The sequence below is a fragment of the Sinocyclocheilus grahami genome, unplaced genomic scaffold (genome assembly GCF_001515645.1).
Source record: "Sinocyclocheilus grahami isolate Dianchi unplaced genomic scaffold, SAMN03320097.WGS_v1.1 scaffold36.1, whole genome shotgun sequence".
Lineage (NCBI taxonomy): Eukaryota > Metazoa > Chordata > Actinopteri > Cypriniformes > Cyprinidae > Sinocyclocheilus > Sinocyclocheilus grahami.
Window position 1 is genome coordinate 956,482 of NW_015505215.1, and position 22,472 is coordinate 978,953.

At 36.3% G+C, this 22,472-nt stretch overlaps 1 protein-coding gene across 1 annotated transcript in view; it reads right to left on the reverse strand.

Moving 5' to 3' along the window:
• Positions 1–22,472, reverse strand: part of LOC107581616 (FH1/FH2 domain-containing protein 3-like) — a 191,749-nt gene that overhangs the window by 6,178 nt on the left and 163,099 nt on the right. Inside the window, exons 12-22 of the mRNA XM_016267244.1 lie at positions 21,779–21,826; positions 20,327–20,443; positions 19,849–19,983; positions 19,276–19,326; positions 17,167–17,357; positions 10,985–11,482; positions 8,344–9,251; positions 5,371–5,529; positions 4,047–4,229; positions 2,376–2,495; positions 336–497 (exon numbers count right to left, since the gene is read on the reverse strand). Of these exons, the coding sequence (XP_016122730.1) occupies positions 336–497; positions 2,376–2,495; positions 4,047–4,229; positions 5,371–5,529; positions 8,344–9,251; positions 10,985–11,482; positions 17,167–17,357; positions 19,276–19,326; positions 19,849–19,983; positions 20,327–20,443; positions 21,779–21,826 (2,572 nt within the window). The remainder of the gene's footprint in view (positions 1–335; positions 498–2,375; positions 2,496–4,046; positions 4,230–5,370; positions 5,530–8,343; positions 9,252–10,984; positions 11,483–17,166; positions 17,358–19,275; positions 19,327–19,848; positions 19,984–20,326; positions 20,444–21,778; positions 21,827–22,472) is intronic.

Sequence of the window (22,472 nt, forward strand, 5' to 3'; positions counted from 1 at the left end):
CTGCACTATTTATAGGTCACTGATTAAATTTGTGAAATTTTTGTACAAAAGGTCAGGTGTTCTTGCTTCCACTGAAGCACAAGATGCTCTCTCTCTCTCTCTCTCTCTCTCTCTCTCTCTCTCTCCTTCTAGGTGTTTCATTGCATAGCAGTGAGTGTACATTCTCATAGCAATCTATGAGAGTTTTGATTCCTTTCCCATTATTTTCTTGCCCTTTCTGTACCATATTAAACATAATGAAAGACCCACCCAAAATTAAATTTTGGAAAAAAACTGAAAGTCGACAAAAAACAGTGGTGATGGTGCTGTAAAAATGCTATGATAGTTCTGCTAACCTTAGCTGAGCGTGTAATGGCTCCAATCTCAGAGTAGAGGTCTGAACTCTCTGGAGACTTCTCCACGACGAGGGAGCAGACATGATGCAGTAGAGACTGTTTGTGAACGGTGTCCTTCACCTCAGGAACTTTCTCTAGGTAACTCAGCTCAAAGCCTTTAGCCTGAAAACACAATTACAGAAATAAAAAAGACCATGGCAAATGTGCTTAATAAACCCATGCATTGAATATGATAATGTATTGCTTGTTTGTTTTTAGGAAGCCATGTATACAGTATCTCACAGAAGTGAGTACACCCCTCACATTTTTGTAAATATTTGATTATATCTTTTCATTCAACACTGAAGAAATTACACTTTGCTACAATGTAAAGTAGTGAGTGTACAGCTTGTATAACAGTGTAAATTTGCTGTCCCCTCAAAATAACTCAACACACAGCCATTAATGTCTAAACTGCTGGCCACAAAAGTGAGTACACCCCACATGGGCCCAATTAGCCATTTTCTCTCCCCAGTGTCATGTGACTCAAGCGTCACACCGCTCCGCTTCGCTCACATGCTCTGGTTGTCACATGAAAAGATATAATAAAATATTTACAAAAATGTGAGGGGTGTACTCACTTCTGTGAGATAATGTATGTATAACGTTTTTAAGCAAATGCAATTTTTGATTAATTAATTACTTCATGTGCCGATTAATTCATTTAATTAATTGCACATACATTTTGGCTGAGAAATTACCCCCCAAAATATAATTTGTAATTTAGATAATTTAAAAATCATTAAACCATGTATTCATTCAGTAACAAAACACTGCTTTTTAATTAAACAATTTTGTTGATCAAAACAGACAGTATTGGCAATGTTTAACACAATATTAACTTTTTGTTTGTTGAACTTGTTTGAATTGTAAAACTCATATATGGTCTTTTTTTTTCTTTTCTTGAATTTTATGGGCATATAACTGCATTCTAATAGGCTATATGTGTTAAATTTGTTAAAAATTTTAAAACCAAATCACACCAAATTACCATGTTAAATCACATTATAATATATAAATTAGCTTATTAATATATAATAAAAAACAAACAAACAAAAAAATATATACATATATTTAATTTATTTTGAAATGTTGCTTTCCTGTAATAAAAGTATTTTGCCTTTTATTATGCCTATTATGCCCTTTTTTATTAAGTACTTTTGCCTGTAAATAATATATATATACTTGCTGTGTACGTTATGTGACTTACGGCATTCAGAAAAATTAACATTGTATACAAATATAGACAGTTAATATTTTCCTGCCAAAACTGTTTTTACATTTCAGAGTGATAGATTATGATACATTTCATATTTACTGAAAAAAGGTATTACTTAATTGCTTTACATAAGTGCAGGAAATTTGCCACAGTTGGTTTTTGAGGATAAAAAAGGAAAAAAACAAGAACAGTGTAATGCGTGCTGGAAAAGCAGGGAAATTTTATATCAGATCAATTTAAATGTGTATATGTGTGCAGATGAAATGAGCTCTGATGTGGAAAATCACATGCACCTTGAGAGCATTAGTCACTCTGGATCTGGTCCATCATCAAATCATTTTCTAAAAAAAGGCCTCATTTTGACATGATTATGATGTAGTTTAGTTGATTAGCATCAGTTGCATTAAGATAAAAGTGCTTTGAACATGCGCAGAATCTGTGTGCAGCTCCCATGATGATTCTGATCAATGCTTCATTGACATATGATTAACAGAATCTCAATCCTGTCTGCAAGTCTGTGAGGCACGACAGAGCTGGGAATGGAGAAATCCCCACGGACGTGACATGACTCTCGCTGGCTTTGTTCTGCTGCCCACGCTCAATGGTTTACAGTAACAAAAGAAATGTCATGCCAAACTCACCACCTTATCAGGTTTATCTCCATCAGCCTTTTTAATGTTATTAAGATCTAAGCGAATACGGCAGACAGACAGAAAGAAATACAGATGGAGATGGAGAGATTAGGGGATGAAAGAAGAGCTGTAGAATTCGCTGGCACTTACATTGGTTCCATTGAGAAAGTTGCCAATAGCTAGCAGAGTTGAAAGGATGTAGCACAGGGTCTTATTCTTTTCTAATTGGTCCATGCCCTCCTTCAGGTCCTGTAGTGGCTCTGCTACTTCCTGAGAGAGAGAGAGAGAAAAAAAGACTGGGTTAAAAATAAATAGCCTCTAGGAAAGAATTTTGTAGACCGGTGGTTTTGGTTCTAGATCTAAAACTACTGTCTGAACACAGTACAAAAATTGTTCATCATAATAGAGAAACTCAAAAAGTCCTAAAATTGTTCTAACAACAACAACCACAACATTGAAATTTACGTTTACATATTAATGCTGATATATTTATACAGATTTATGTCAATTTAATTCAATATTGTTTAAAATGTATGGATCAGCAAGACTTTTTTGAAAGAAATTAGTATTTTTATTTAGCAAGGACATATTTAATTGGTTAAAAGTGACAGTAAAGACATTTATAATGTCAAAAAAAATTATATTTCAAATTACATTTACATTTAGTCATTTTGCAGACGCTTTTATCCATAGCGACTTACAATTGGGGAATACATAAAGCGATTCTTCTTAAAGAGGCAAACAGACACAGTAAGTGCTTGTAATACCAAGTTTTAGGCATTGTTCAAATAAGTACAAGCTAGAATGGGAAGGAATAAATAAAGAGAAAGACAGTTTTTTTTTTTTTATTTAAGGTGAAGATGAAGTCGCTTGAAAATTGTCAGGGATTCAGCATTCCAGATAGGGGTGGGAAGATCGTTCCACCAGCCAGGAACGGTGAACGAGAATGTTCTGGAAAGTGATTTTGAGCCTCTCTGTGATGGTACCACGAGGCGTCGCTCACTAGCGAAATGCTCACAGTAAATGCTGTTCTTTTGCTGTTATTCATCAAATAATCCTGAAATAAAAGTGTCATGGTTTCCAGAAAAATATTAAGCAGCATAACTATTTTCAACATTTAAAATAATAAGAAATGTTTCTTGAGCAGCAAATCAGTATATTAGAATGATTTCTGAAGGATCATGTGACACTGAAAATTCAGCTTTGCCATCAGGAATAAATTACATTTACAAAAAATAAAATGTTAAAATAATTTCAGCATATAAAAATGAGCATATTACTATAGTTTTTATTGTATTTTTTGATTTAAAAAAAAAACTAAACTTTTGAATGGTTCTGTGAATACATTATACATTAATGCAGATGTAATAATATTACCATAAATAACCTCAACCAACTTGTTTTTATACTTTTTTTTTATTTGTAAATGTTCTTTTAAATTTCTTTAATTTCATGTTCTTTGCCAATAATTTATTACACCATTTAACTATTACAGAAAAAAAAATTGTATTCTCATTTACCTTGTGTGTGTTTGGTTCATGGTTTTTGAAGGTGAGTACATGTCAAGTAAACTGTATATGTATTCAACTGTATCCACATTTTACATGATTATATAGTTATTTGCACTTTATTGGTTACATTTAGCATAGATTTTTCCCTGCTATCCATTACCCTATCAGACCGGACCCAATTTTGGGCCACAACCCACTAGTTAAAGCCCCTGCTGACAGTTTAGTAAAGTAGAGGTCAAAAACAATTGACCCCAAACCACCATGATGTCATTTAATTTGTATGAGTGGAGTAACAGAACATGAGGCCGACCTTCTCTAAAGCGTCATAGTCCATCTTAAAGGCCCAAAGCTGCAAGCGGGCGGACAGCTCGCTGATGGAGGACAGAATGAGGAGGAACTGCTCTGCGCTGCCTAGCGGAGTGTCAGGGTTCGCCAGCTGGGCCTCCTGAATCTTCTGCGTCTCCTCCTCCGTAGGAATCATTGTTAGGATTTTCTACGAAAGAGCACAAGACCCAGCAGGGAGTGTTAGTATCACTGTCAGAAATCATTGTATATGGGGATTCACCCCTAGAAAGGCATTTGCTCCATCAATCATCTGAGCGTTGATGAACAACAACACCTGGGAAGACACTGCATTACTCAAAAATGTGGGAAATGATGACTATTTCACTGCTATTTCATCTGCTATGGGCATATCCTGCTGTTGCATAACTGAATAATTGAATAAAAAAGGTAATTTCTCCTGACCAGAACAACATTTTTGATAAAATCTTGAGAAGCATAAATTGCGGTTGTCAGTGAAAACATAACACTCTCTGCAGAGACATAAAGGGTGGAGAGAAACACTCTAATCCATTTTTTCCATGACGAAAAAATGACAGATTTTATGAGAAAATGGGAGCTCCATTATTCACATGTTGATATTGAGACATTTACCTCAGATCTGTATCATGGGCTGTAACAGCCTAAATGAAGCATTTTGCTAACCGTTAATCTCTGAGATGGATTATATGACTGCTGGCAAAAATGCTTCAGTTTTGCAGGAAATCCACATAATATGCAGAGTCGCCGGCCAAACCAACTTGCTAAACATTAGTTTTAAGGGTAAAATCTATTGGTTTTGTGGAAATCCAAAGTAAATGTATGCTTTCAGGGCAAAGAGGTTGAGTTATTTTGGACACAAGCTTTGACTCGATGCTTTCGATTTGCCAACTCGACTACAGTACAGTTGTAGAGAGCCATGTATTTTGGTAAAAATATGTTTTAATGTAGCAGTCTGGGGATGATCATAAATGCCTGAATGATTGATGTAACAAGAGAGAGAAAGAGAACGAGAAAAAGAAAAAGAAAGAGAGAGCGAAAGAGAGAGTGAAAGCGAACTGTAGAGGGGTTCAAGGAATATGTGACTCACGTGGACTCAAAACAAGGTTAGTATTAAGTACAGATGTGTTTTCTGCATGGTAACCTGTAACGGGTAACCATGCATTGTACTAGTTTTATGACTGAAACGTATGTATTGAGTTTAATTGTAGCTTTTCTTAATAATTTCATCATGTCAAATTTGCTTCATTACTTGTGGCTGATTTGGCATAATTTGCAAAACGGAATGCGATTTTAAACTGGTGCAGCATTACCTCTATGCCCTCTTTGCTCAAGGCATACTCATCAAAGTTGAGGATGGCTGTTTTGATTGTGCGAGGAGGCGGCAAGACCGTCAGGCCAATGTTGATGGCGTTACTTCTTTTGGAATCCAGAACGATGATCTCCTGACGCTTCCCATCTGTTGCTGTTTTCTGAAATCAGATATATAAACAGATAATCAGAGTTATTCATAATGACTGTACTTTGAGGGGTCAAGACATCAAGCTTGGCTGGTTAGCTTCAGTAGATTAAAAAAAATAAATAAACAGTTTCTATGACTATGGGTTTTTCTGCCCTGTGGATTTTTTAAACACGCTTATATACTCTCACTAGTTTAATTTGTATTCTAAAAAGGTCAAACAGTTCACACACATGCATCACAAGAAAATCTTGATATTTTTGTCATTTTTATACCAGATCTCAAATACATATGTTTTGAGGGATTACATTTTATGGTAAAAATGCACCATTTAAAAACGTTTGACTTTTGAAATGTTAAGAGTCCTAATTTCATGTTAACATTTTATGCACTAAATAATATTATCTCACAATACATTAATACCATCACACATTCCACAAGTAGACAAAACTGTTTAGAAATGCCATTTAATAAAAGTTTATGTTCTCGTTGACAAAATTTTACAAAACTATTGCTGTTGTGTCACGGAATGTAGTTTTTTAGGCAAGAATTTAGTTGTTTAAACTTCAAATATGGGGTTTATTAATAAAGATAGTGCCTATTTGAAAATTGGCTTCAACATTTTCAAAAAGGATGCATTCAATTGATCAAAGGTGACAAAGACTTTTACAGCGTTACAAAAAAAATTCTGTTTCAAATATATCTTTTTTATCCAAAGAATCTTGAAAAAGACGTATCATAATACACATCTATTCTCCCACACCTAATATGAAATAAGGATCCTTCAGCCTGTTCTTACTCTCACGCTGGCCACTGAACTGAGTAGGAAAGGCATTTCTTTAATGTGGATAATTACCCCAAAACTGGCTTCCTGAGAAATGAACACAAAGCTGGGATACGTTTAATCTTTACTCTGCTGAAAAGGCACGCAAGCACCTGAGAGCTATTTTGGGACTTTGATGGAGAATATTTCTGGAGGAGTAGAGCCATGATGGTACTCTGTCTGCTGCCAAACAGGGGGAGAGGAGGGGCTCTGGGGAAAAAGGGAGGGAGAATGGGTCGAAAATGAAAAACAGCTGGAAAAGCTTGCTCAGAGCAGAGAGGAGAGGAAACCCCATGCAGGCCACATTTCTGAGACACCATCTTAATAGCGAACAAGCCAAATAATATGATAAATAAATTCAATCTCAATTCATCTTCAACACTTAAAACCTGTGATGGTGAATATCAGTGTTCATTCTATCAAGATGTATCTCTGTACATGAAAAATAATTTACATGAAAGAATAAAATGAACTCTGGTATACAGCCTGGAATGACGGTGCAGTTAATGTTTCAGAGTATAGCACACATTCAAACTTCGAGATCCTCGTAACAGGCTTTATTGATTGGGTTAGAATGTTTCAGTCAAGCTCTGACTTGTGACTTGACTTTGTTTTGAGTGGCAGCAGGATTTATGGAACCCAGAAAGCACCTTGATTAAGCTTTTAGGTAATACATGGAATCCATCATAGCCAATCAACCAACCTATTACCATTCTGACTGACATTCTGCAGCTCTTTTTTAAACATGTGCGATCATGTCATAAGAAAGAGCTGTGAAATTCATACTGTGTGTTACAGAAGAAAGGCCCAGAAAAGATCAAAAATAACTTCCCAGCAGCTATAGTTTGTGTTCACATGTGCTGATAAAAGCCAGGTAAAACCAAAGTAGAGCAATACAAATATTTTTTTTGTTGCCATCTTGATACTAGGCTGTTGTACTGTAAAAAACAACAACAAAAAAATCCAACAACAACCAAACAAACTCTATTTTAAAAGTTGACTGAACTATCAAATGTAGAAAAAGTCGACATTACATAAAATAAATTAAATATAGTACATTTTAGGTCAATTAGTTTAAGTAATTTAAAATATTAAACGGCAAGAATGTATCAAACAATATCAAATTTGGTGGTGAGGGACCTACTAACAGGCTATTGAGCAAGCTCAGTTTGACCACTAATGATCCACTTGAGTAATTAGTTTTTGGTCAAATTGTTTTTTTTTATAAAATAAATATTTGTTATTTAGAATGAATAGCTTCATGTAGTGTTTTTGGTCATATTTTGTTGTAAAGTTACCATTAGGGTGATTAGTGTTCTCTTTTGTGACGTCTCTTCCATTTTAGTGAGTATATAAAACTTGCTTTGGTGCTAAAAAATTTACTTTATACCCTTTTCAGTTTTCTCAATGAAATGATACACAAGTTAGATAAACTAAGTCAATTCTACATACTTTAATGTATTATAAATGCTCAGGTTAACTGAAAATGCAAGCTTATTGAACCATTGAACCATTTTATTTTTAAGTTCATAAAACTTGTAATATTATGTTCAATGTAAGAACAAAACAACTTTCATTGTTAAGTTGATACAATAGTTTTTCCAATAAATAATGAATCCAAGTTTTTCCACACCGAAAAGAGGTCATTTAACAGTACCTTTGTAACTGGCAGCTCCTTGGACTTCGTCTCAAAGAGGTTTTCCAACTTGGCTGTGTCCAGTTTGACTGGATCAAGTTTGAACCACAGTGACTCCCTGCATCTCTTGTGGTTGCTGTACTGCCAGTCTATAGGTCTGACCTCATTCCAAAACAACCGGATGGTCTTCTTCTTCTTCTGGAAAAGCGGGGGTTCTCCTCGACTAAGTTGAGGAGATCTGAGATGTAGGGGAGGTACTGAAGCCAAAAAAGGTGGTGGAGGGGGCATCATCATGCCAGGGATAGGGTTTTTCCAATAAATAATGAATCCAAGTTTTTCCACACCGAAAAGAGGTCATTTAACAGTACCTTTGTAACTGGCAGCTCCTTGGACTTCGTCTCAAAGAGGTTTTCCAACTTGGCTGTGTCCAGTTTGACTGGATCAAGTTTGAACCACAGTGACTCCCTGCATCTCTTGTGATTGCTGTACTGCCAGTCTATAGGTCTGACCTCATTCCAAAACAACCGGATGGTCTTCTTCTTCTTCTGGAAAAGCGGGGGTTGTCCTCGACTAAGTTGAGGAGATCTGAGATGTAGGGGAGGTACTGAAGCCAAAAAAGGTGGTGGAGGGGGCATCATCATGCCAGGGATAGGGGGAGGTGGAGGGCATCCAAATAAAGGTGGCGGGGGCGGAAGGCTGGGCAAGAAGGGAGGCGGGGGAGGAGGTGGCGTGAGGTCACTTGACCCGATCACGTTACCGACATCCAAAATGTCCACATCATCCTCCTCTCCCAAGTCCGTGAAGTCCAGCTCTTTGATGCGTAGCTCCCGTGGCGTGGCCATCAGCTGGTCCCATATGTGGTCTGACTCCTTTTTAGGGGGTGTTGGTGAAGGAGCCGGCAGAGGTTTTTCCTGTGATTGCTGCTTTTCCTTCCCAGAATGCTCCACCTCATGAGGCGATACCAGTCCTTTAACCAAATCTCCAAATTTCTCGGCCACAGCCCGTACGCTACCCTGGTTATCCACTTCCAATTTCTTCATGTTGTCCTCGCAAGCTTGCCGACGCACCTCCAGAGTGGAGATGCGACTAGTGAGGCTGGTCACAGAGGAGTCCTGACTTGAACACCCTTTCTCATTCTCATTCTCCTTTTCTTTCTCATCTTCCTCTCCCTTCTTGTTTTGAGCATAAAGCATGTCCAGCATGAAGCGTTTGCTGTTAAGAACTTTGTTACACTGATCCTTCACATCCACTGTATTCATACAGTCTCCCCACTTGCCTAAGAGAACAAATTCAGAGCAAGTTTCAACAATATGTATGATTTTAAGAGTGCATCTTCACAAAACATGTCTATTTTTATGTCGTAACCTGGCACTGATAAATGGAAAACAGAAATGCTGAAACTTGAATTAATTTTCACCACTGAAAAAAAAATCCCTTTAATGAAAATGTACAGCAACAGTCCAAAACTTTTTGTCACACCTGCCAGTGGCGGGTAAACTGGGACACTATATTTTGTTTCATTCTATCCGCCAATGGTGGATAAACTGGGAAAATAACCTTAAACTGGGAACGAAACTAGCCATAAATATTTATTTCTGACCATGAAACTGTTGTTTGCATTATTTAAATTATTAAATTATTATTTAAAAAAAATATATCATTTGATGCTTGGCAAACCAATGTGAGTAAAAATGCCAGCTGGCTGGTAAATTTATTTTGAACTGCAACATAATACATAATTTAAATCAAATTCTAATAACTCTGTCTGTCTGATTCTTGCTGATGCAAGTGATGTGCATGCTTCAAATAAAAGACACGTGTGTACTAAATAAACCATCTGCGACTCTTCTAACTTTTACAACATTGTTTTTACCATCACAGGTTTATCTAGGATGATTTTCCCCCAAAACTCAATTTTCCACATATGTGAAATAATCCTCACAAAATATCAACCACTAAATCAAAAATGTGAGGAACAAAGTCACTATTGGTCTGCATTTTATGACAGGTGCAGTTTTAGATAGAGGAGTAGACATCAACTAACTCTGATTAATATGCAACTACTTGTTAGCCACCTCTCATTAGAGTATTAGTAGACTGTTAGGTTAGGGTTAGTAGAAAACTAAAACAATATTTGGTCGGGGGGCCAAATAATAATAACAATAATAATAGTAATAATAATAATAATGTAAAATAAAGTTTCATGGTGGATAAGAAATGCTTGGCAGGAGAGAAATGTTTAAAGGGGTCCTATTATGCTTTTTCACTTTTTTTCAACTTTAGTTAATCTGTAATGTTGCTGTTTGAGCATAAAAAAGATCTGCAAAGTTACAAAGCTCAAAGTCCACTTCAAAAGGAGATATTTTATTTAACAGAAATCACTTTTCAAAAACTACAATGAATGACTCGTTTGGACTACAACGCATATTTTCCGGGATTTGTGATATCACAAATACTGACGAATGGGACGAGACCTTGTTGAGCTTCACTAGAGAAGGCAACGAGTGTTATCACTATGTCAGAGACATGCTAGTTTCCCCAAGGCAGATGAACTTAGAGTGGTTACAATCATCCGGGTTTAAATCGTGCTCAAATTGATTTGATATTGACGCAATATTTACACTGAAGCTGGCAGGTGGCTATGGTAAGGGGCGTGACATTTCCCAACCAGGCGCCGAGTGCTACCAATCACAACACACATTGGCCCAACTAACCAATCTCAGCACATTTCGTCTTTCAGAAGGCGGGCATTCATTTGATACAGGAACTATTCGAGCTGTTCATGCCAGACTGGGGAGAGAGGTGTTGTAATAATGTAAAATATGTGAAAAATAATGTGTTTTTCGAACAACCTAGTATGAGAGCCGGTTCTAGTACACCCCCAAAACAAAATCAAGACTTTGTAAAAGAGCATAATAGGACCCCTTTAATATGGATCTTGTGGTGAATGTCAGACCCTCTGTGTTGCACTCATTCACAGAATTCGACTTGTGTATGTGTTGTTCTCACCTGAGTCACTGTCACTGACGTGTTTCTCCTCTCGTTCTTCTCTCTCCAGAGTGCTGCTGGCTGAGGAGATGCTGGAGGCAGAGCAGTTATCTTTCTCATTTAGCTCCTCATTCTGCCTTTCCTTCTCACTCAGGATGGCACTCTCCTCTACATCCCTCTCTAACATCTGCTCTCTCACACACTCCTCTGTACCCATTCCATTAGTATCTTCCTCAAATTTTCCTTCTGGCTTTTCTTTCTTTTCATCTTCCATTCCACTCAACACCATTTCCTCACACTCTTCGGCGTCAGCATCCTCCGCTTTCTCCTCTGTCTCAGGTCTCTCTAGCTCAGAGTTTGTTGGAGACAGAGAGAGCGTGATGTCTGACATTTCCACTGGTTTCTGCTCCTCCTCTGGTTTGGAGGGTGAGACCGGCGCAGACACTGAGACAGAGGGAGGCTCTGAGGGAGGCCACACAACTGCAGCCTGCACCGGACGGCTTGCCTCAGACTCAGTTCCTGAGGGGGAAAAAAGATTGGCTTGGTACCCATTCCAGATAAGAAGCCCAACTTCCATGGAACTAATGATGAAACAATGCCATTTTAAAATAAACTTGTGACAATGAATCTTCTATCAAATAAAAATGCTAAACTCTCATGATACCAAAGGCCTTACAAGTTATACTAACCATGTCTTGATATAAAGACCACATGAAACTGCAGTTTTCGGTTCTGTGTTGACATATTTCCTATTGAAACAGGAAGTTTGTGATGTGGCATATAGGAGGTTCATCTGCATATTTAAATTGCCAATAGGTGTTAGTCATGTTAAAGCCATGAGCTTACTTGCTTGTGAAGTGTTATTAGTGGGAGGGGCATTCTTGTTCTAGAAAGCATCTGATTGGACAAAAATCAATGTAGTGCAGGATGAGTCATAAATATATGTGTAATTTCACACAAGCAAGACTGCTGTCTTCCTAAACATCAGCGTGTGACTTTTAAAATGATTTAGAAATAATTTTTAAAAATCTGTATGAATGTGCAACAGGAGTCAAGCATGTATCCCTTACCAGTAACCACAGTGAAAGTGACCAAAGTTATATCCAAGATGGCGCCATTAATAAAACTAAAAAGTCTTTTCACTTTTTGACACTACAAGAGTTCAACTGAGTCATGAGTTTATCTGTCCCGAGTAAATTTATATAGTTTCAAAGATGCTTAGATATTTTTACTGGAAAACAAGATCAAAAGTCTGATTAAGGAAGTGATGCAGTGCAGAAACGTTGCATGCATACAATGCACACACCCCTCATCCCTCACGTGCAGTCTACACATCCCCCTCTCCCAGTGTCTGTGTTACGGTAACCCACATAAAATTACCACATCTACTCCTCCACATTTAGAAATGCAAATAAATACAGGAAATGTGATTCTGCAGGAGCATGGGGAATAACAAAACAAAATTCCACACAACCTTATCATCAAATGCTTGTTTGAATTCAAAGGCAAAATACAAAAGCTGAATGACTGAGAGCTGTTAACAGTAAATGTCATTATGGAAAAATAATACGGATATAGTATAGAGAGTATATATAGTATACAATATGTTACACTTTAATTATGTAAATACAGTGGGTATAGAAAAGAATCACCCCCTTTAAAATAATCACAATTTGTTGCTTTGCAGTCTGAAATGAAGACGGACACAGTTTTTTGTTTTATCCAGCTGTATTTACTCAGTGCAACTTATAACAGCCAAGTGAAAGATATAACACCAACATGTCAGGGAAAAAAAATTAAAATAAATAAAAAAACAGAATCACTGAGTATCACCCCCTTGTGTCAGTATTTTGTTTAATTACAGCCTTTAGTCTGTTGGGATCTGTCTCTGTCTCTACTAACTTTGCACATCTAGACTTTGCAACATTTGCCCACTCTTCTTTGCAGAACTGCTCAAGTTCAGTTAAATTTGATGGTGAACATTTGTGAACTGCAGCCTTCAAGTCATTCCATAGATTTTCAATGGGGGTTATGTCTGGGCTCTGACTAGGCCATGCAAGAACATTCACCTTTTTCTCCTTCAACCAACAATGCCATTTTAAAATAAACTTGTGACAATGAATCTTCTATCAAATAAAAATGCTAAACTCTCATGATACCAAAGGCCTTACAAGTTATACTAACCATGTCTTGATATAAAGACCACATGAAACTGCAGTTTTCGGTTCTGTGTTGACATATTTCCTATTGAAACAGGAAGTTTGTGATGTGGCATATAGGAGGTTCATCTGCATATTTAAATTGCCAATAGGTGTTAGTCATGTTAAAGCCATGAGCTTACTTGCTTGTGAAGTGTTATTAGTGGGAGGGGCATTCTTGTTCTAGAAAGCATCTGATTGGACAAAAATCAATGTAGTGCAGGATGAGTCATAAATATATGTGTAATTTCACACAAGCAAGACTGCTGTCTTCCTAAACATCAGCGTGTGACTTTTAAAATGATTTAGAAATAATTTTTAAAAATCTGTATGAATGTGCAACAGGAGTCAAGCATGTATCCCTTACCAGTAACCACAGTGAAAGTGACCAAAGTTATATCCAAGATGGCGCCATTAATAAAACTAAAAAGTCTTTTCACTTTTTGACACTACAAGAGTTCAACTGAGTCATGAGTTTATCTGTCCCGAGTAAATTTATATAGTTTCAAAGATGCTTAGATATTTTTACTGGAAAACAAGATCAAAAGTCTGATTAAGGAAGTGATGCAGTGCAGAAACGTTGCATGCATACAATGCACACACCCCTCATCCCTCACGTGCAGTCTACACATCCCCCTCTCCCAGTGTCTGTGTTACGGTAACCCACATAAAATTACCACATCTACTCCTCCACATTTAGAAATGCAAATAAATACAGGAAATGTGATTCTGCAGGAGCATGGGGAATAACAAAACAAAATTCCACACAACCTTATCATCAAATGCTTGTTTGAATTCAAAGGCAAAATACAAAAGCTGAATGACTGAGAGCTGTTAACAGTAAATGTCATTATGGAAAAATAATACGGATATAGTATAGAGAGTATATATAGTATACAATATGTTACACTTTAATTATGTAAATACAGTGGGTATAGAAAAGAATCACCCCCTTTAAAATAATCACAATTTGTTGCTTTGCAGTCTGAAATGAAGACGGACACAGTTTTTTGTTTTATCCAGCTGTATTTACTCAGTGCAACTTATAACAGCCAAGTGAAAGATATAACACCAACATGTCAGGGAAAAAAAATTAAAATAAATAAAAAAACAGAATCACTGAGTATCACCCCCTTGTGTCAGTATTTTGTTTAATTACAGCCTTTAGTCTGTTGGGATCTGTCTCTGTCTCTACTAACTTTGCACATCTAGACTTTGCAACATTTGCCCACTCTTCTTTGCAGAACTGCTCAAGTTCAGTTAAATTTGATGGTGAACATTTGTGAACTGCAGCCTTCAAGTCATTCCATAGATTTTCAATGGGGGTTATGTCTGGGCTCTGACTAGGCCATGCAAGAACATTCACCTTTTTCTCCTTCAACCACTGTATGCTCAGTTTTGCTGTGTGCTTTGTCCATTGTCATGTTGGAAAGTAAACCTTCTTCCCATTGACAACTTTCTGGCAGAGGGCAGCAGATTTTCCTGAAGAATTCGAGGGTATTTTCCCCCATCCATTTCTCCTTCTATCCTGAAAAGTGCTCCAGTCCCTGCTGCAGAGAAACACCCCCATAACAGGATATTACCAGCTCCATGCTTTACTGTAGGAATGGTATTATTTAGATGGTATTGGATTTCCGCTAGACATATCGTTTGGTGTTGAGGCCAAATAATATAATTTTAGTCTTATCTGCCTCAGAATCTTCAAGGTGCGTTTTGGCAAAGCTCAGTCGTAACTGCATGTGGCCTTTCTTGAGGAGTGGCTTTTTTCTTGCAACCCTACCACACAAGCCACATTTGTGGAGAATTTGTGATATTGTTGTCACATGCGTACAATGACCACTCTTTGTCATACATTTCTGCAACTGCTTCAGAGTTGCTGTAGGCCTCTTGGCAGCCTCTCTGACCAGTATCCTGACATCCTGATCCAGGGAGGCTCTGTGTTGTACCAAATACCTTCCACTTCTTAATAATAAACTTCACTGTGCTTCTAGGCATTGATAAGGCCTTTTTGAGCTAATCAAAATGACCACAGCAGATCACAGTTGAAAGTCAAATGGCTTTGTGTGCCATTGAGAAGGTGATTAGCTACACCAGATTGAGTTTACAAGTCTGTTTTTTTTTCTGACATGATGGTGTTATATCTTTAACTTGGATGTTATAAATTGTACTGAGTAAATACAGATGGATAAAACAAAAAAACTGTGTCTGTCTTCATTTCAGACTGCAAAGGAACAAAATAAGATTGTTTTAAAGGGGGTGATTCTTTTCTATACCCACTGTATATTCCACACACACACACACACACACACACACACACACACACAAAACTATTATTAATAGGTATTTTTGTCTTATTTTACCAGTTGATCTGTGCCATATTTTCAATTTATAGTCTTGGAGGAGCTCAGACCTCTGAAACCACAGTCTGATCCACACTGCTATCCTTTTACACATGGCTGGTCATGCTTTCATTCACTGACCAGTGTGTGACCAATACTCTGGCCTTCAGAAACCACATGAATATGATATAACCAGGGCCTCACTGAATGGACAACCTCAAGCCTCTCCACTCAATTATCATGTCACGGCTGATGGATGTCTTTCTTTCTTTCTGATTTTGTACTATGATCAAATATCACCCTGTTATTCTAGAAAATATTCAGTCACACCGCCGCATTGTTTTGTTGTTGTTCATGGAGCAATATAGGGTTTAAGTCTCTTGCTCAAAGTTCATGGACTGTATGGTTTAAATATTTAACCTATTGGTTACTGTTAAGTGCTGGTGCTGTAAAGAGCGCACAATGGAGAATATTCTACAAAAGTTCTTTAATGATAAATCCACAAGAAATAAACAGTAGAAATTCGAGGAGCAGGTGTGTAGCACAACACAAATGTAAAGCAAATAACCGGCTTTGGACTGAACTAAACAGGGAGTATATATAATGGGGCTAATTAACGAGGGAAAGCTGCAATTAATAAAAATCCATAGAAACAGAACTAAACAGGGCAGGAGAACAGAAACTGAAACAAATCACAGACGTCCATAACTGTTACAGTTACAAACCAGTGTTTTTAACCACCCCAAATCTCCATGGAAAATAACTACTTTACTTTTAAATTTACTCCCTAATTTTATTAAAACATTTTAATTGCTATATCAGCCATATCACACGTATTTCATTGAATTATATACATTTTTGCTAGTGGCCAATTCTTTTTTGGACAGTTTTTAAAGGTATAGTTCACCAAAAATGAAAATTCTGTCATCATTTACTGATCCTTATGTCACTACAAATCTGTATGACTTCTATGAGCTTTTTTTTTTTTTGTCCACTCAATAAAAGTCAATAGTGTCTAATGTTGTTATGGAGAACAGCTAAAACATTTTTCAAAAATCATTTTTTGTGTTCTACAGAAGATCGTAATTGACATGGGTTTGGAATTATATGAGAATAAGTAAATTATGCCAATTTCATTTTTGGGTTACTATTACTTTAAAAACATGAAAATGACTTTTCCCTTTACACAATTCAAATTGTACACTTCCTAAGAGCTGCCATTGAGATGAATGGGAATGTACATGGAAAAACTAAAACTAAGACTAAAATGCGACTAAAATTAAAAGGTTGAAACATTGGGTACCCAGCCGTGCAATTCTCATGTGAATGTGTGAGTCTTAAGCCAGTCGGAAACTCCACAGTGAGACTGAATGATTGACCAGGCTCCAGTCGTTCAGCCTGTTCATACCAACTCCAGCCACTCAGATTCAGATGTGGATGACCACTGACCCAATTTCTGAAATTGTGGTTAATATTTGAGGTCAATAAACCTCAAATAAATGTAGTTTTTCCTAATGGCTGACTGCCCCAGTGGCTTTACATAGTTTTCTTTACAAAAAATGTGTGTGGTATAACCGCTCGATTACACATTTTGGGGGAAAAATAAGGACCAGAGTTTTTTCCAGAAATGCCACACTATATTACTGTACACATAGAGGAATCTCACCTCGTGTTGGATGTGGAACCGAGCGTTTATCCTCTTGAGCCTCTGCAGTCAAAGGGGTGGCAGAACGAGACAATGAGCTGCTGGAGGTTCGTGAACTCAGGCTGAGGGTGATTTCTGTTCGCCCCCGTGTTGTCGATCTTGGTTGTTCCCTTTTGTTTTCCTCTGCTGCCAGCCGCTCCAATTGCTTATATCTGTACACATCACATAAAACAATAAATGTCACTAAAAACATTATGTATGAGGGCAATTACACAATGCTCATTTTCATGTCCGAATTCAAAAAGGATATGTAACTTAATGTTTTACTAATTGTAAAAATTTAACTTATCCATAATCTTATTTGAATAAACCTCTTCTATGATGAGTAAGTTTTTCAATTCTGAATAAAAATTAATTTTGATTAAAAAAAAATACACACACACACATATATATATACATATATATATATATATACACATATATTAGGTGATACAACTGTCCTGATATCATAAAAAAACAAAAAAAAACAATTCTTATTAAAAATAATTACAAAAATAATTTTAACAAAACAGCTTTACTGGCTGCTTATTAATTTTTGAAAAATATTATGGTCCAGCAAAAAAAAAAAAAAGTTGTAAAATGTCATGTGGTTTCACTGCCCTAAAACTTAATTATATTTATGAATTAATACTTAATTTCTAAAAGCTTTTTTGAAAGTCGTGATTAAGATACTCACATGTATTCAAGGTGAAATCAAAGATTAAATTTCTATGGCATGTGTGTTTTAAACTAGATTTTTATAATGATTTTAATAATTTAATGATTCATATTTGCTCCAGGGGAATTGTACTTGTACTAATGTACTATAGGTTGCTTTAAATACAAATCACAATGTTTGCTATTCTGAGCGTTGAAGGCCTGAAACAGCTTGTGGACTGATAAATAAAACAGAGACAATTTCAGTGCATTCAGCATGCAAGAGGATATTGATTTCTAGCTTTGTACATAAACAAACTTTACTTCCAAATTCTTCCACACCAAATCCTCCCATTATGTAACCTATAACTCTCCCTTAACAGGTGTCAAGCCAGATGCTGTTTGCTCCCCTCCTAACTTATCAACTCAAAAAATATGCCCCAGTTCTAATATAAAACATTTACAAAAAACTAGAACCAGATGTTTCATAACTATACGACATTTCCTTTTTATCACCTGAAGTTGGCTTACCATTTAATTTCATAACATCATTATACTATACTGTAAGGTTCACATCAAATTGAAGAAAAAAAGATTGGAAGACCGTGACTTTCGATAAGATCTTGAATAAATGCAAAGACATTGAGCTGTTCCACTTGCCAGGATGCATGTTTTTAACATTTACTGTAAATGCAAAAAGCCCATGTCTAAAGACAATTACACACCTTGTCCTGCCGTCTTTCAAAGTCTTAATATACTGCAGGCATAACGGGGCCCTGAAGCAACATATTTCACCTGCAGCGCGTGGCGACACGCTTCCCATCTGCTGCACAGTCTAATAAATGTTTTCAAGGTGTATTATTATCATTGTGCTGATAATTGATATTAAACACGGCTCAAAGCTTTATGACAAAATTGCATTGGACTGCAGTAATTTATCCAATATGATAAAAAATAATCTGTGATACTGTATGAGCAATAAGTGTATGATATAATTCATTATAAAGAAAGCAGAAAGATTTTCTGTCCATTATTACAGTGTCAGAAACATAAGCATTCTTTCTATTTATCATAACATCCTGAAAAATGTAAAAACTGAAAAAACTGTATCCACAATTTCCACAAAAACATTAAGCAGCACAACCATTTTCAATTGTGATAATAATAATAAATGTTTTTGAGCAGGAAATCAGCATATTAGAATGATATCTGAAGGATCAGACTGGAATAATGGCTGCAGAAAAATTGACATTTTAAAATATATTAAAATAGAAAATAGTTTTTTTATTCTAATAATATTTTACCATTTCACAGTTTTTTTTACAGTAAAAAACATAAAATGTTAAATATTACTAACCCCAAATCTTTGAATATTATATTATATTATATTATATTATATTACGCTCTAAAAGTGAAAGTCATTCTGGAATGTACCTTTCTTCTCGAGCTTGTCTGACCTCTTCTCTCTTGTCCTCATAATCCCGACTGCAATAAAGAAAATCAACATGAGCACACATGTAAAAAGTGAAAAAGAATGCCTTTTATATGTCTACCAAAGACATTTGGAGTTATAATGTTTATTGTTAATCAAGTAGTAACCATTCAAGTTGGTGTTTAAATTTGTTATTACACAACAGTAGAGGCTGACTAAAAGACTTGGTATGTGGCAGGGCTGACAAGCATACAGAGAGAACAAGCATTTGTCTTCCTGCACCCCACCATGATTATTCACTGTCTGGTCTGAAAGCTGTTTTCCTTTGAAAGACCATAATAAGAAGCAATAACTTGTCCAGTCGGGAAAACTCCTAGATCTCTGATAAAATTTGGACGTAGGCCTCAGCTGCTTTTCTAGACTGCTGGACAAAATGTTTCTCATGGCCATCTCCAACATGAGAAATACTCGATGACGTTGGAAGCAGTGATGTTTTTGTCATATTCATGAAATAATGTAGCCCTGGGTGAAAACACACACTACATCAAAATGAAATGCTGAGAAAGTTCACAAACTTGAAACGGTTTCTCTCCTCTCTTTCAATGCGCTGAAGTCTCTCCTCTCTCTCCAGGCGCCTCCGCTCACGTTCAGCATTTAGAGACTCCTGGTGCTGCCTGTAGGAGGAGGTTAACAATCCACCTAGAGTAGACCTGGAGGACCAGAGAAACCAAAGAGGAACAGAATTTCAGGACAACAATACCTCAATATATGATTCAATATAGCAAGAATTATATTCTCGGGCATTTGAAGAGTTAAATATACTGTTTTAACATACTTGATTCATTTAGTATTTAGATCGCCCTGATGAACAACAATGTAATGCTGGTATGAGGAAGTTATCCAATCATAGTAGAGAACAGCTTTCAAATATGTTTAGAATATTCTCTGATGTTATTTTTATAATAATATCCATTTTAGCCTTAGAACTGTTACATTTGAAGATTACTGTGCAGAACAGAGCCATATACACATCAAAGAAGAACAGTGGCTCACCTGTCGGGCTTACTGTCTGCAGGTGTTCCTCCTGAGGGGCCGAAGCGGTTGTAGGGTGTGGAGGGGGCACTGGACACCCCAGATGACCTGCCAGGATACGTACCTGCATAGCCATTGCTAAAGGAAGGAAAAAAGAGAATTTAATTCAAAGTTCAACCATATAACCGATTTGATCTGTAGGATTCTTTGTCCTGAAGTTTCCTCTTAACAGCATAAAGCTAAAGTGTCGATTTATCCAAAAGAACCAATGGCCATCTTTTCCATTCACTTCATTTATCACACTTATCATCAGCTAGTACACACAGCCAAAGGGGGGGTGAAGCTCTGATTCCAAATTATGTCATGTATTTCCTCCATCAGGACCACAACATACATTGTGAAGAGGCCAATGTGAAGCCTCATTCGACTGCCCAAACAGCCAAGGACACACAGACACACACAGGTGCTCTGCTAAATCCAGCTTTCACCCGAGTGAGTGACAAAATAAACTCTTCTCTCCAAATAAAGCAGCTTGCCAGTTCAGATCATTGATTGCAGATGTACGAGAAATGACCTTGTATTGGAAGATATGATTCAAGACATGCAGGGGTTTGTTTCTCTGTGCATTCCCACATCTTCATTAAAAGAGGTCAGTGACATGCTGTCATTCGCTCCCTACACTTGCCTCTATGTTTAAGTCTGCTGTGATTCATTACACATATTATCGGAGTAAGAACTCAGAGCTGGGAATGAATCCTGGCTTTATACCAGTGAATCAAACAAACAGACACTGTTTGAAATTCCAAAGTGTTCCAGCACCTAAAAACATAAAGAGATAACGCACTTTCTGTACAAGTGTTCTGAATAGTTTTTGGCTTATAAAATAAAATAAAATAAAATAAAATAAAATAAAATAAAATAAAATAAAATAAAATAAAATAAAATAAAATAAAATAAAATAAAATAAAATAAAATAAAATAAAATAAAATAAAATAAAATAAAATAAAATAAAATAAAATAAAATAAAATAAAATAAAATAAAATAAAATAAAATAAAATAAAATAAAATAAAATAAAATAAAATAAAATAAAATAAAATAAAATAAAATAAAATAAAATAAAATAAAATAAAATAAAATAAAATAAAATAAAATAAAATAAAATAAAATAAAATAAAATAAAATAAAATAAAATAAAATAAAATAAAATAAAAGTTGTCTTCATTTAATTTTTAACTCGTTCTTGTAATTGATTACAAATGTTTAAAATATATTAGTATTAAAATGTGTTAAATATGCTTTTATGCTTTAAAACATTTTTTTTTATGTAGACACCAAGAGATGAACAAGAAAAGATGGGATGAAGAACTTAGGAAATGACACAGGCCAGACTTGAACCCACATGACCTTTTTTGCATTTAAACTCTGCACCAAAGCTCACAAACTTAATTTGTTTCCAACTTGTTCCCTTACCTGCCACATGAACCACATGATGTGTTTGAGTATCTAACATCTGACAGACTGCACAGAAGAGACAGAACATGAAAAGAAGTTAGTAATCGACACATAATTACATAAAAGATTAGTCTGACTGACAGCTGGGACAGAAGAAGAGGACAAAGGGACAAGTGCAGTCAAGAGACAAGTAAAGTGACAGAAAGTGAATCAAAGCAGTATCTGTTTATTAATTAAAAAAAACTAAAGATCTTGTTAAATAGCCAGCAAGGACAGCAGAAGGGGAAATATAAGTAATTTAAGTAATTTTCACCTCAAACTGGACCATGCTAACCAAACAAATCTTGACTCCTTGCTTGCCATTTTTAATCTGTGGCAGTTAAGTTAGCTGTGTCATCAATAGTTGCCTAGTTTTCCCAGAAAGGCTAGTGTCGCGGCTCGCGCTCCTCCCCCGCCCGCGGGTAGAGGTAGGAAGAGTCGCGGGTCAAAGGAAGGTAAGTAAAAGACCTAAGGGATGTCATCCAGACAGGGAGTCAGCGCTTTTGTCCGGATTAGAGTGATACCTCAGTATCTACTAATTTCTTATCTGCCCTTATCTTCACCTTCCTAATTCCTCTGTAACCACCATCTCTCCACCTGACCGAGGTTAGGTGGGAAATTTCCTGCATTATAGTCTCCTATGCTGGACCTATTAGGTTTGGTTGGTTCTATG